Below are 15,483 nucleotides of genomic sequence, written 5' to 3'. Positions count from 1 at the left end.
TTTAAGCTAATAGCAGGCATCTTCAGTGTCAAGATATTGACAAACTAACAAGGCTGAATGCATGACCCAAATTTTAAATGTAGTGCTTGCTTTCCTTGTATGTACCATTCTACTAGAAAACAGTAGATCTTTATTTTGTTTCAGAACTGAAACACAGCAATTGTCTTATATTCAACAACCCTGAGGCAGCTGCTTCCTTTGAAACAGATTTACCCAGCATTAATCCCTGGCTTTACACATTCTAACGAATACAAACAACTCAGAAGGGGAGCTACCCTCTCCACCCTATAATCCCCACGTATCCTTTGCAACAGCAACGTACACTTAATGCACTGCTGCCTTGTGAAATCTGCAGAAACACAGACTGCAACAATAGCATCAAGAGAGATGTTAACCTCCCTGTCTCTTAATTATGTCATTGCCAATCGCTGTACCAGAAACAGCCCCACAATAGGCCTGAAAAGAGCCTAAATATACTTAATTTAGTCCTAATATCCCGTTCATTTGAAAGAATGCTGCAGAGGATACAGTGCTGAATATGCAATACTCCATTCATCCCTCAGCTATTTAAATAATCCAGACATCCTTGGAAATTGTGGCAAAAATATAATAGTGCTTAGAGAATCACCAGCTATAACACACACATCAGTCCACAATTTGTGGGATAACTCAGGATTTCAGTATTTCCCAAACACAAAAATTTGTGTTTTAGCAGCAGTAAGTGAATTTAGATTATAAAACACTATAATTCTATATTATGCTTGAAAAAAACCTCAAATTCTTCTTCAGTTTCTAAAACCAATAAACACTGATGCGCATTCTAGTAGGACTGAAAAGCACACAAAAAAATATAGCAGATAGAATATTATCTTATTCTGACTTTTCTTCTTTGGAAATTCTGTGCCTATTTTCTATATTTTCTGTTCCAGACAGTCTGAACAGTTAAACAATGAGATGCATAACACCAGAAGACTAGTATTAACTTAAGGTTTCTTTGCTGTACATTCAAGCACATAAGAGAGGAAGAACAGGGAAGTAATCCTCAGACGAAGTGACTAAGTTATCACATAATAATATTGTTCTCCTGAGCAACTTCTCAGATTACAAAAATGAGAAAAAAAACCCAACAAAACATATAGCAGGAGAGTGTTTGGTACCTTTAGGTATAGAGCAACGACAATAACTGCAAAGGCCTCATTAGGCTGTACCAATCAGTAGAGTACAGGGGATATGTACCAAGGTCAGAAATCGGTCACTCAAGTTTTGACAGTATTATCTGCGTTAGCTGGATCAAAGTTAGCTTGATGAATTATAGAATACTTTAATCACAAGGCTGTATCTTTGCAAACTCAAAATATTGTCATGCAAATTAGACAATATAAATGTAAAAGGTGACAAAGAGTGTTGGGTGTTGTATCAAAAGCAGATCTTGGAAGTAAGCAATTCTACAGGACCAAAGTGTTGCTTTTTTTAAAATCAAAACCACATTTTTAGCATTGTTGTGGATAAAATCACAGTAACATAAATAAGCAAGGCATTAAAGATTTGGAGACCTGAAGGCAAACACAAAAAAGACCAAGATCTACCATTGCTGATGGTTCATTCACCATTTCATACCTTCCTAGGTAACAATCCTGGCACATGCTGATCCAAATTGGGTAAATTGTCCTACCCTTACATCCCACCAGCAGATTGCTGCCACTGCCACCAGTATTTCTTCCAGCTACATATGTTTCTTTTTTCCCCCCATCTAGATATCATAACTTAATTTCCTCAGAGCACCACTGCATATGTTTAAATGCCTACAACCAAATTTCTTTCCCTTACAAATATGGTATTTTTAACTTTAAGTCTTGATGTTAATGATCAGTGCAAATTTAGCTAGCTCAAGACCTAAATTCAAACCCAGCATACGACCAATGAAAACACCATGGTAGATTTTTTTCAACCAATTTCATAGATTGGGTTGTCTCTATTGATGTTTGCCTATTATTCAGTAGCACGCACTCTATGTGTATCAAGGGATTTAAGCTGATGAATTTTCACCAAAATTATGTTAATCAAACTCTAACACAATTTTAATTAAAACCACTAGAAAGACTTCGTACATATTTAATGATTTGTTATTTGTCAAATATTTTCTCATAGAGATTGTTACAACTTCTTCCATAAAAGAAACTGTAACAAAATATCAGAGAGAAACAAAGGAACAGCTGTAAATTTGCCACTTGCTGCTTAATAAATGCTATAAATATGGCAAGATCAGAACAATTTTTAATAAGTATGTTATAACTACTAGGACATTACAGTAGTAACATACAGGTTTCAGGTAACAGAAGAACCTACAGAATACCTAGACAATTTCTACAAAAAAGTAAGTAGGTTATAACATCACTTTCTATGGGATCCAACCTCTTAAACCTGTTTCAGCACCCCTGAACTAATTCAGCAGCGGCAGATTTGAGTGCTGCACTGTAGGTGTATGTAGAAAGAGAAGGAGATTTAGAAGCAGCGTGTTATTGTTTTACCAAAGAAACCTAGGGACTTCCCCGCTGTCCCCGGTTTCTTCTGCCCAGGCTTCAAACAATTCTGCTGACCTTCCTATTCTCAGTCTTCTTAAAACCCGATGCCATTCTAAGCCAGGGGAATATCACTAGATAGCAAAAAGAAGTCAAGGCTGGTCCAATATCTGCAACTCAGTATCTCCTGGACTCCAGTTAGCCTCAGCAGGAAAGCTAAGCTTTGTACTATTTATATATAGGTATGCTACATTTCTAGGTCATTATGCATATCTGTGTTCTTTCTATAAACATTCTCATTTACAGAAAATTCTCTCCTCCTTTCAGTTATTCTGAATCAGAGCTACATATGTTTTTTACATTTCTTTGTGATGACAATTACTGCAGTGATCCAAAATTTGTGAAAAGATTGGACCTATTTATCTGCTTTATAGACCAACACATTCTAGATCTCCCTCACAAAGACTGTACTTTTCTGGCATAAACTTGATAGTGTAATTACTATACAGAAAGAATCATTTCTCTTCTTACAAAAGCATGTGAAGAGGACATTTGATACACACCAGATTGTTGGTTCTTTAACGCACAAAACATTTCACTTATTATTTCAGATGACAGCTTTTGAAAGGACTCCCTCAATTCTCTCAGCTGTGCAAACAGTTACCAACTACTTAACCCCAGAGAGCCAGGGAGTGCATCAACTATTCTCTGCTCAGGTTATAGCAGAAGCAACTCTAACAGTAAAGGCAACTGCAGGATCTATAGATTACAAAATACATTATAGTTATTTATTGTATAGCCAACAAAAGAAATCCAGAAAGAGACATCATTACCTATGTAAAACTTTTAACTGTTGATCCATCTCTTGAAGCTTAGACCAGTACCCACTTGCAAGCTTCTGGTATTCGTTGATAATTAAGGTCTTCAAATCAGGGTAGGGACATTCCAAAGACAGTAATGCTGAAGGAATTTCAATGAAAAGTCCATTTTTCACTTCAAAAGAATGTGCTAATGCCTGCGATGAAAAAATGCCACTCAGACGACTACTCTGCATTATATTTTCTCTCAAAAAATTGCTAATTAAACTTATAAGGGAAAACTTACATTTGTTTTATAGTCTTCAAGTTCTCTTTCCAAAGCCAGACTTTCAAGGGTAAGGAATTCCAAAATTGCCTTCTGTTGCTTTTTCACAAATTTGATCTATTTCATTAAATATGTTACTGTTACTTCTTTATCTTGTTATAATAGGAAAGCTCTCAATTAGAAACAAAAAAGCCTGATTTCCAGTTCTGTACTGCTATGCTTTTACAGATTTTAGTGAAGCAGATTTACACTAAGGCAAGTACTGACATTACTGGATACTCTGACTGTGAGTTATACTCTTAAAGTATTAAATGAAAATAAATGAAAATGCTAAAAATATGATGATAATAAATTGTAAAAATAAAGTTAAAATACCAACCTGCTGTAACATCTCAACTGGATTGAACTTAAATTTCAGACAAGATTCTTCTGAGACGTAACACTGCATTTCAGACAGCCTGAATTTCAAATTCTCTTTTAGTTGCCAGATAGGAACTACAGTATTTGTTTGGTATGTATCCCGCTCCTTTGATAATTTATGCTCTATATCCAAATGAAACACAAAGCTTTCTCAAACACAGAAAATATTATACAGCATTGTGCTTTCTAAATCTAAACCTGTCAAGACAGGGATTTAAAAACAAATAATCAAGATGATTATTTATTATAGTAAAAATTAAGAAATTAATGAAAAATTCTTACCCAAGTGTCTCATATCCAAAAAAAAGTTGTTCTTATGGCTTACTTCATCAAGGAAAGTCTTGATTTCTGCTTCTGCCTTTTGCCTGGAAGGTATGAATATGAGTTTTTCAGGAACTTTAATTTCTTATTCATTAAGTTTTCAGGAATGATAAGCCTCAAATACTGTAATAATTAAGTAAAAAGGGGCATTCTTTGCCTGGGAAGTACAGAACTTGGACATGAAGATGGTATGGAAGCCACCCTCCTCTGAGCAAAAAATGCTGTCATTGATACACCATACATACAATATGCAAGCTAACAGACAAGAACAATACTAATTTTCCCCATTATAAGCATGAGCTTAATATGCATACCTAGAGACGGACTCTGAAAGAATTAAAAAGTATTTAAAAGCTTCTGATACTCCCACAAATACCTGCTCTTCAGATGCAGGTAGCTCAACTAAACAGCTATGAGTTCATCATGGAGAGGTACGCGCACAACATCTGCTCTATTCCCCCCTCCCATTATTGTTCTCTTTACGTACAGACCCTTTCCAGTGTAGATCACAAACTCTCATACCCTGCACTAAAAATTATCTTCAGTTCAGGTATTTTAATCTTTTCCTCTTAACGTCCCTTGAATCAACTATGCCGCACCAGAATCTCTTTCTGCTGAAGTATTTCTTTAATAATGGCTAATTAAGATTCCTCAGCTCCTACCTGCTCTCACTCAGTCTTTTATGCTCTTGCCACCACACTTGCCGATGCTGTTTCAGCAGCATTTGCTCTTTGTTACTTTTTGCAACTTGCTCTGTTTTTTTAATCTGCAGGAAAAATGAAAGCTTGTAAGTATTTTGAATCTGTTCAATAGCTTTATCAAATGCCTTCATACAGAAACTTTTAACTGCAAAATGGTGAATCTAAAAGCTTTTTTCAAAACTCTGTTTTTCTAGGTAATGTTTTCCTGAATAATAAGAATGGAATAATTAAATGAGAGAGGAAAGTAAAAAAAAAAAGCAATCCATTTTCTTCTTTCCCTTTTTCTCCCTTGCTTTCCCATCCCTACTTTCCAGGAGGAGAAGGGGGGAAGATGAAAAGAAAAAAACCCCACACTTTCCTATAGGTGGGAAGATGATTGAGTGAAAGCATATCTTTCAAGAAAAAGAATTTCAAAAATTGATTACTAAAAAAGGAGTACTTTTTCAAAATCTGTCCAATTAAAGAGAGTCTGAAACTGAGGGCTTCACAAAAACATTGCTTCCAACTTCAAATAAAATAGAGATACATTCTTTTGAGATAGATTGAGTTAGTGCTTAAACTAGAGGAAAAGCCGTAAAGGCTGATGAAGTGGTAGCCAGATGACTCTGGCCAACCAACAGTGAAGGAAAAAGGATTAGAAGTCATCTATGGCTACCAGAAGCCCCCGAGACAGCCAGTTTTCTCTCATCCTCCCACCATCACGACTGTCTTCTGGCCTCTCAGTGGATACTTGGGACGAAGCAGCATTTCAGTTCAGAATAGGCTTTTTTGCTGCTCCTTCTCTTTTTGCTGCCTTGTCACTACCTTCCTCCATTAGTGCCTGACTTCAGCCCTGCCGCAGCGAACTTCTAGCTGCAAACCCCCTTCTGATTCCAGAGGCTCCCACAATTCACACATATCCCCCCTTTTTTTCCTTCCCCAGACCTTCCTTCATGCAGTTACATTATTCCACTGCAAAATGGTAGCAAGACAAAAAAAATTTGAAACTCCTGTCCTAGATGAATAAAGATCTTACTCCACATCTGGTTCAGGAAAGAAATGACATTTTGGGTCAAAAATGCTGGTTCTCCACTTGGCTCAGGCAGAAATAATCTACTCTGTTTAAAATGCTTAGTCAACTTTTCTGCCAGGTGAAAGCTGGACAAAATCATACATTACCCACTCTGCATTCACATGCATAAGAACACAGAGAGCAAAACCCCCTACAGGCACATTCCCTGTTCCCTCCACTGCCGGGCAGGGGATACCAGCTGGCTTCTCAAAGAGGAAAGCTGCAGAACTTCTCTTTGCAGCCCTCAAGCACAGGTAAGCAAGAATCCCATCGCTTCTTGAATCACAGCCTCTCATTCACCCACCAAAGCTAAAATTTTACTTCGGAAAAAAAACACCTATATTTTGATACTAGAAACATTACCATCTCTCAAATGAATCTGAGTTTAATATACCTGGTTGAATATACCTGGTTTCTAGATAGTCACATAAGGAAGAACCACAACTAGAGTGTGGTTATTCCCTTGTGCTTTTGCAGCCAACCTGCTTTAGCGGTATTACTTGGGTAGGAAATTGCAATAGGTGCTGTGGAGAGATTATCTGACTGTGTTTATAAGCAGCTGAATATGTGACTGTACTATAAGAGAGTTTGAAAACACCTGTTTTATGCTTCCAACAGTATGTTACAGTGCTTGTGAATCAAAGACAATGTCTCCTTATTTTTACGTTTAAAAAGCTACTTTTAGCTTCCTCTACAATTAGGTGCTCAAATAGAACACTGTATTAAAGTCATTTGAAAATACACACATCTTCAAATCGATTCTAAAACTGAAGTGAAACAAAAGTTGAAGCAGATCTGTAAAAGTTTAATATGCCTTTGAAATTTTTTTATAGCAACAGCAATGACATGTGTAACTGCTGCAAAATTAGCTTTTTTTCTGTATGTGCTGTATTTTTCTTTCTTAAATGGTCAACAACTGATTTACCGTTAGCTGCTTTGGTTCCACCTCATTGGAGGAATAAGCCAGCACTTCAAGATTCGGGTAGCCTGAATCAGCAACAGAGAAGTAGCGGCAGCAGGTGGGAACACATTCTATTCTCTGTGGAGCTTTCAGCATATAAATTTTACTACCTACTCAGTTGGAAAACACTCAAAAAGGTGAAATACCAAAAGAGAGATGATGAAAAATTTAAAGCTTGAATGAATTCAGTAGCATTTTGTACTACCAACCCATGAAGAAATCTCTGACGGAGCTTTTGATGTATCACACTTACATTCATTAAAGGAAGCAATGCTATAAAGAAAGTACATATTTCTCCCATTCACTGTCACCCTTTTGTATTTTAAATACAAAGAGGGGAGCCACAGGAGCAACCCCTTTTTTTGTTCCAAGACCTTCAGGATAGTAGCGGGAACTACTAAATTATGCTTGCTGGGACTGTATATATTCCATTTACTAAGATTTAAGAAACAGCATCAGAACAAAAAAGTATATGGTTATGTTGCTAACCAATATACTTTATTTAATAACCTCTGTTCAAAGAACTTCTAAAAATGTTTTAGACATCAATAAAAAGGATTTTTTTTCAGAACTTTATCTTCATCTGTATTTATTCAGCAAATTTCCCTTTGAACTCTGCAATCTCATCGGAATGAAGACTCTGAACTATATTTTATACATGCCAAAGACATTAGATTATCAGGACCCTTAATCATCTACACAGTAAAACTTTAGTCACTGTATTTTGGATAGTTTCTATACTCTTTGGCATAGCCTTTCATGCCAAAGGCCATCCAGAAAACTGCAACTGTTCAGAGGAACGGCCAAGGACTGGAGAGACAATAAATTGCCATGTCAGCACAGGTTAAGCATACAGAACTGTGCTATCCTTATGCTGGATTTGCAGTTCTCTGAAAAAGAATTCAAGAACATTACTGCTGGAGGGGTCTGTTTCAAATGCATATTTTTTTAATCTTCTATTTTGTTTCTCAGCCTAAACCATCTATTTCAGCTGAATGTGTATCCGTGTCAATTTCTTCCAAAATGACTTCTTTCTGGAAATTTTTTTTTAATCACTCAGCAGTGAAACGGTTATACACTGAAAGCAGTTCCACTCTCAGAAGGAGTTATCACTCTACAGTGTTTCTGGATGAATGTTTTACACTATTTCCACACAATTTGAAAAGGAAAACATACAAAGCCAGCAACACATGCTCCAGAGAGGCCGGAGACTTCGACATCTGCATTTCTGGCAGTTTGACATTCTCTTTCCTTCAAAGAAAGCACAATTTTTTAAAGGGAAGCTCTTAAAAATACAAATCTAAAGAATGTCTCTGGACATCCACAGCTAAAACCAAAACCTGTTTATTCCTCACCACCTTCACCCTCCAACCCTGCCCCAATACGATATACAAGTTTCAATACACAAGTACTTATGCACAGTCCAGTGTAAAAACATCCATGTCTTGGCTGTCCCATTAAAAACAAGAAGTGCAACACTGCAAATTCTGTTGTGGCTCAACAGCTGCAGTCTGATATAAGCTGTATGGAAAAGACCTAAACTTATAAAGAGGTTTCAAAGGATTTCTGTTCTCAAGACAGAGGTGTGGAGATTAAAATAAGTTATTTTCTGCCCACTGCAAAATCAGGAACAAACTATTTAGTGTACAGCTAGATGAGAGCTTAGATGAGCCGCAGCCTTCTCATACGTTTGAGCTTGCCGTTTAAGGAGCTTGTTCACAAAAATATTCCATGTTTTCCCTGTTGGTTTGCAGGTAATATGGGAAGCAAACAGAACCAACCCCTCAGAATGACACAAAACACCCACCCACCCACCCGCACGCCCCCCCACGCGCCCACCCACACCCACCCACACCCCCCCCCCCCCCAAAAAAAGTCATCAGCTCTCCAAAGCTGTATGTAACCAAGACTGACAAGCTGGGCGATGGACACGCTGGGAAGCAAGATACAAAGACGCTCAAGCACATAGTCTTTTAAAAGCAACCTCCATTTAACTGCACTGGTTCTACCCAAAGAGGTCTGGCTGCTATCAAAGCCACTCTACAGTTTCCCCAGTACTACAGGTCTCAGAACTCGCAAGACCTAGTCTGGTTGCTAATGGCATGGTGTCACACAGCTGCTGGTCAGTCTCACCGGAACCCACAGTGCAACCAAATATCAGCAGCCAGCCCAGGAACACAAGTGCCAAAATATCTCAGTTCCAAAAGTGCCACAAGGGTACCTGAACAGCTCCACTCTGAGGTCTGGAGAGGACCTAAGAGTTTAGTCGTCATGTCACATGACAGCTAAACTGTTTCTCAAACAGACGTACCTATGGAGGCAGAAGGGCTGTGTCTGTGCAGCACTGAACCTAAGCTAACAAACCAGGCTTAAATCAAAAAACGCTGGCTACACCAAAGGCAAATGTAAGCTGTGTTCCAGATAAACAAGGTACCCGAGAATTGGCATGACATGAAGTAGGTCTCATAAAACAGTTCTGCTTTGGCATGTGACCTAAAGAAGATAGACCTTGATCAGCAGGCTAGCATCTTGTGCTTTTAAAGTAAAACCTTCCTTAATATTATGGAAAAAGTACATTTTCATTCCTACAAGTGTAAAACCCATAAAGCTTTGTAAGTATAGAACGTCATTTTTACAAAGTCTCGTTTCAAAGCAGTGATATACATTATTGATTTTTGTCATATATTAAAATAAAGATTGGGAAATTGTTGCAGGACAGGAATAAAAAGAGAATACGATGATGCTCCAAAGTCCTGCTTAGGTTTTTGGCAGAAGAAAAGAAAAAAGCCAATCTGCATCCTCGCATTTTCTTGCCTAAAGGTAGTTTAAAGCTAAGCAAATTGGAACATACTCATACAGGAGTGGTTTATCTGCAGTTAGTTCTAGCATCAAGTTATCGAATTTCATTTACCTAATACAAGTCTATGTTACAACATCAGTAAGTATAATCAGTACTGTTACGCAAAACACTTGAAAATGTTTAACTGCTTTAGGCTTTCTTATGAGGGTTTTTTCCTTTATTATTTGGGGGGGGGTGGGGGGGGTGGGTGTACTATAATAATGGAGGTCACATGCAGTACCCTAGAGTTAGCTATGTCTGAACTATATAGTAATCTTTCCAGTTCTCTCTCTACGTTTTCTCTCATATTTGGTCCTTCTACAAAGGTAAAACTCTGTCATAACATTTGGCATATGCCTAATGCAAAGGATGAAAGGAGGCTTTGTGGAGAGCTACCAGTGCCCACCCTGTCCTCCTCCATATTTAGAGACTGGTCCCCACTTTCCATTTTCCTTCCTGGGTTTACAAATTCTTCTCTTCATCTTGCACTCTTATTAACTTGCACATCACTGAAGACTTGGGTGTATCATTGCCAAAAATCCTTCCAAAATTGTATCTCCTTCCTTAATATACTAAATTGCTTTGCTATTGTCAACTCATAAGGTACCCCCATTGTTGCATGGATTTATTAAATGTCTCTATGATCAGACTTAGAGAAAACATGAGTATGTGAAATTATATTAGTAGATGGAGAAAATCTGATACTTAGTCATCTTTCCAGTTTGAACAGCCCCAACTTTTGCTGCTTCCTCAGTTCTGCTAGTGACCCTGCTTTGTCCGCACATTATAAATCATCATTCTTAATAAAAGCAGAGGTAAAGTTTTCATTAAACTTCACTAATATTAGACATGCTACCTTCTTATTTACCATTTGGGCCATACTGCCGCTGTTCATACCTTTCTAACTGTCTAACTCTGCATTTACATTTTATGGCGATAAGCCCCTTTTAATTTTCTTTTCAAGATCTACCTCAGCTTGACTTTTGGAAATCCTCACTTCCTATCTTCTTGTTTAGTTTTGTTTTCTTTATTTCTGGACCAACCTCCCCTTCCCTTTTATTCCTGTAAGTTCTTCATTACTCCCAGTATTTTGAGCAGTTTATGTAATGAGTCTGGATTAATTTCCTCCAAGCACTCAAAGACAAACTATTCCTGTCTTTTGGGGAAGCAGAATCCTCACATTTTGCATCTCTAATTCAAAGAAATTCCACACTTTGACATTAGCATGTCCAAATCACAGTAACACTAACTGTGATGAACTCTCACCTTTTGCGTCCTTTTGCTGAACACTGTTACAGCAATTTGTTATTCCTACTCATCCTCAGAATCCTTGGGACAGTAAAAAGAAATATGATCACTGAATTTTAAAATCATTCACATTAAAAATAATATAAAAATCATACCTTTAATTGAATTTTTGCAGATGCCATTTTTGCTACTGCAGCAAGTTCATATAGATGTTTGTAGTCAACGGGTTTATACTTCTGGCTGCAAAGACCATTTCGCATAGGAACAACCAGATTTTCTAGTTATCACATAAAACACATACAGTCATTTCAAATTCTGGAGAAATATTTTAAGTGTGAGTCATTAAACAAAAGCATTATAGGCAGAAATCAGAAAGAATATGTTTAAATACTGAAAGTTTCCATAACAAAGAGATTGTTAGTTGGTGAATAAGAATTTGAAACAAACATAAGCTAGTAGAAATTACATAAGAAATGTTAACCGTTTTTGTTTACAAAGACTTTATTTTAAAAGCTTTTTAAATATTAACTTAAACAACAACTCACTTTCAACTGCGTTTAGTAAGTTCTACGCCAGAGATACGTAAGTGTCAATATATGCATTCTTATTTCACAAATTGGAAAACTACCTCAATATTTATTGTAATCTGTGGATTGAGCAACAGGAGTAATTTTTCTCTAAAAGGTATATATGATACTAAATATATGTAACCAGAATGAGTTGCAGTAACATTTTCCCCTTGAATCCCCAGCCATAAGAACAGCATAATTTCGCTACTAAACTTCTGTAGGCCCCTGGGAAAACAATGTGCTGCCTTAAAAAAAAAAGTAGAAAGGCACTAAACTGCAAGGAAAACATCATACTTTGTTTCTGCTGCATGCAGCATGGATTATAATGTCCGCTTTCTGCAGTCCTATCATCAGTGCTTGAAAGACCATGACAGAATTAGAAAACTGTCGTCCAAAAAAACCCAGAGGAAGTAGTTTTGCTGAAAAAGCGTTTGAAGTCAATAAAGATTTAACCAAGCTGTTCTTTCACCACGCAGTGAAGATAGCTTACAATGATCCCTTTAAGACGTCTCACTGAGGGATTGCCATATTCCCTGAACAACAGTTAACTCAGGTTTACCGTGGAGTCCTATTTTGAACTTATGTCCACATTCCCAAAATCCACTACCTTCGTTTCTCTTTCCCCTCACCAACTTCCTAATAATGATAACTTCCACCGTTTCACGGTCACTTTAATCCAAAGCACATTATGTATACGCTTAAAACTGGGTGAGGCAAGGACTGAGAAGACCAGCAGCCTTACTAGAATGAGTCCAGAAAACCAAGGCTGCAAATCCTGTCTGAACAAGATTTGTCACCAGAAAGAGAGAAGCACGCTCAAGGTAACCTCAGATACATACCTACCTAATATGAATGGATGGATTTTCTTGGCTTATTGGCCTGCACCAGGCGCCGTCAACACAGAACTGCCCCTTCCCCTCTAATCATCATCTACAGTTTCCACAGGCAATCCCTTTGCGGTTTCCACTCTCTGAACTTGAGAGGGTACACCACCTACATAGAGGAAGGCTTCCTCCTTTCTTCCTGCTTGTCAGTCCTGCTTTCCCCTCCACTAATCGTCTCAACACGTGAATTATTCCACCAACGCAGTGTTATGCTAACCAGGTTATAGCTTTGATCTTGTATTATGACTACTGTTTTTATTCTCTATACACCTTACACAAAAAATGCTCAGTAGTTTGATCTGCTAAGTTCTTCCATTTTATCCCTCCTATGAGCTTAGTATGAATTAACTCCTTTCTCCTAGTTTTTAGGTAGCTTTGTTCATCCGTGGGCTTCTATCATCAATCCAATTTAAAGTCCTCATCCCTAAATTAGCAAGATTTGATGTGAAGATTTTTCTTCCTTCTTTCTGAGATGGCTTACAGCATTGTCCAGCAGAGGTTCTGGAACATCATTCCATGCTCAGAGACACAAAAGTTCAGTCGCCAACCCTCTGAAAAGCCACTCATTCAGTTCTTCCTCCTACACCTACTACTCCTTCATTACTGCTCCCAAAGGCTTACAGATCACTTCTAGTCTGCTAGGAGTTGTTTTGGGCCACAACATCAGTGTCCACACACGAGCAGCAGGGCATGGCAGGAGGTCCAGAGCAATTCCATAACCTTTGTAATTCAGGCTCCCTGTATGCAAATGTCTGAGAGCACCTGGGAGATAAGTTGGCAGACGAGTCCTGTCATATTCGTTAGAAAAGACTCAGTGACTGTAGTACTAGTGTACTACTAAATGACATTAACCACTGCTAGAAGTCATTAAGGACAACCCCTTGGTATGGTGCTTGTAAATCTTATTATCTTTGAAAAGAACGATAGCGTGATGTTCCAGCATCCGAGATCCTCAATTAATTCCAGGATGGCATACTACGATGCAGGTAAGTATCAGAACAAAGGTGGGGCACTGTCATCTTCCCAAGGAGATAAAGATCCAAATCCCTCCCTGCAGTACCTATAGCAGCAGCTGCAGAGACCTCTGCAAGTACCCAGTGTCAATGTTTTTGGAAATGTTCTACAAGCACCCTACATGCATGTCAATGCATGTGTTGACAAAGTCCTCATGCTACAATCAGCTTTTAGCCTTGCTACTCCTCCTTCACTTCAGGAATCGGAAGTTATTCCTAAATCATGTCGCTTGCACGGATTTCTCACACCACTTGTTCCGAATTCTGGTATAGACACCCAGGGTAGGAACCCCATCTGGGTATGGCACTCAAAATTGCCGTATCCTGACCAGTTTTCTGTGGTCTATGTCAGCACTGTCATCTCCTTAAACTACTTAGTGACATTACAGTTTGCTGTCCCTGTTTGACAGCTCTCACCACTGGCTTTTGAAACCCTGCTTTTTCCATGCCAGCTTTATTCCTCAATACAGCATAGTAAGGAAAAGAGACGTCATCATAAAACAAATCCATGTAATCTTTTTTGCACCCTTTTGATCTCACTATAGGAGAGCTAGGGTTGACAACAAAAAGCATGGAAAAACAGGATTAAAAATGTAAAAGCGTAAACTGATATACAGGCAGTAGTAACAAATACAGGGCAGAAAATGATTAGGAAGGGAGAATGAATCATCCCACTGAATGATTAGATGGAGAGAACAAGGAATGCTATAAAACAGGGAGAGCACTGTTTCTCTTTGGCTGGGTTGTCTTGATCTGTTCTAACCACAGAAAAAAAAAAAACGTATCAGTGAACAGCAAATAAGCAGAGAGAATCCATTTACTTAAAAAAAGGTTAAAATTGGTAGTACCTAGATTTAAAAAAAGCTGTTACTACGTTGGGTTTCTAAACAAAGCTTGCAGCAATGTCTGGAAGCCTTAGAGTTGTCTCTGAAAGTCCCGACTTTAATTTAGCAACATGATCTGATATTTTCTACACTCTTAAAAAAGTTTTATATAAACATATAAATATACATAGCTACATATAGAGCTAATGTAAGAGAAAGCAGGTGCCTGAGGTACTTCCTCAGGTATTAAGTTGGTGAAGATGCGTTAATGTCCCTCACATTCAAGAGAAGAATGAGTGAAAGACAGGTTCAGTTTCCAAACCTCTAACCCCCAATAATTTATCTTTGCTTCCGATATGCTTTTTCCTTTAGCCTCTGTATCTGAACCTTATGAATCTCTGCTACTAATCTTTATCTGTTTCTTCTTCTACTGAGGACTTTACTATGATGAATTTTCTGAAGTCAATAGGGTCTATCCATGTGAGATTAACTCCAAAATCAGCACCTTGGCATATATGATGCAAACTTTGCATTTAATAGGTAATGTATTGGATGTGTCTTATATTTTCCAAAGACCCACAAGAATATAGACAGATATACACATGAATAAAAATATAAAATATTAAACTTTTAGCTTTTAAAATGTCTTTTCACAATTTTCTGTAACAAATATTTGCTGAAGCCTGAGGTACAATTATATTGGTAAACGAAAATACTTGAACTTTTGCCCCAGTACTGTAAAGCTTTAGCGCAAAGATCCTCAGTAACTTCACATAAGCTAGGAAGCTTATAGGAATAAGGAATGGGCCTTTTCTTTCCAACCTCCTTTTTTGGGTTCCTTTAGTAGTGAAACCTACCATTAGGTATTAGCAGAACGATTTTTTTTTCCATTCACTATTAAAAACATAGTGGCTGGAACCAATGTGTCTGACATATGGTTCTCAAGAGGGCTTCCACATAAAATGTTAAGGTAAAACCTGCAAAGCTATCTCATGATCCTCCATCAAGTCTCCCCTGAGGATTTTCATTCGCCATACATACAGGAAGTTT

At 37.8% G+C, this 15,483-nt stretch overlaps 1 protein-coding gene across 11 annotated transcripts in view; it reads right to left on the bottom strand.

The window, feature by feature from the left end:
• CCDC148 (coiled-coil domain containing 148) overlaps nt 1–15,483 on the bottom strand; it is a 78,129-nt gene that overhangs the window by 42,614 nt on the left and 20,032 nt on the right. For 6 of the 11 annotated variants that reach the window (XM_075092691.1, XM_075092693.1, XM_075092687.1 and 3 more), the window contains 6 exons: nt 11,299–11,420; nt 5,006–5,109; nt 4,305–4,387; nt 3,982–4,145; nt 3,624–3,719; nt 3,353–3,534 (listed from right to left, as the gene is read on the bottom strand). In XM_075092691.1, coding sequence (XP_074948792.1) covers nt 3,353–3,534; nt 3,624–3,719; nt 3,982–4,145; nt 4,305–4,387; nt 5,006–5,109; nt 11,299–11,403 — 734 coding nt within the window. In that variant the 5' untranslated portion in view covers nt 11,404–11,420. Of the gene's footprint in view, nt 1–3,352; nt 3,535–3,623; nt 3,720–3,981; nt 4,146–4,304; nt 4,388–5,005; nt 5,110–11,161; nt 11,225–11,298; nt 11,421–15,483 lie in introns of all 11 variants that reach the window. The other 5 variants (XM_075092695.1, XM_075092696.1, XM_075092698.1 and 2 more) reach the window with 2 other exon arrangements.

This window comes from Phalacrocorax aristotelis, chromosome 5 (assembly GCF_949628215.1).
Source record: "Phalacrocorax aristotelis chromosome 5, bGulAri2.1, whole genome shotgun sequence".
Lineage (NCBI taxonomy): Eukaryota > Metazoa > Chordata > Aves > Suliformes > Phalacrocoracidae > Phalacrocorax > Phalacrocorax aristotelis.
Note: the sequence above shows the minus strand (reverse complement) of the source record. Positions and strands in the feature narration are given on the sequence as shown.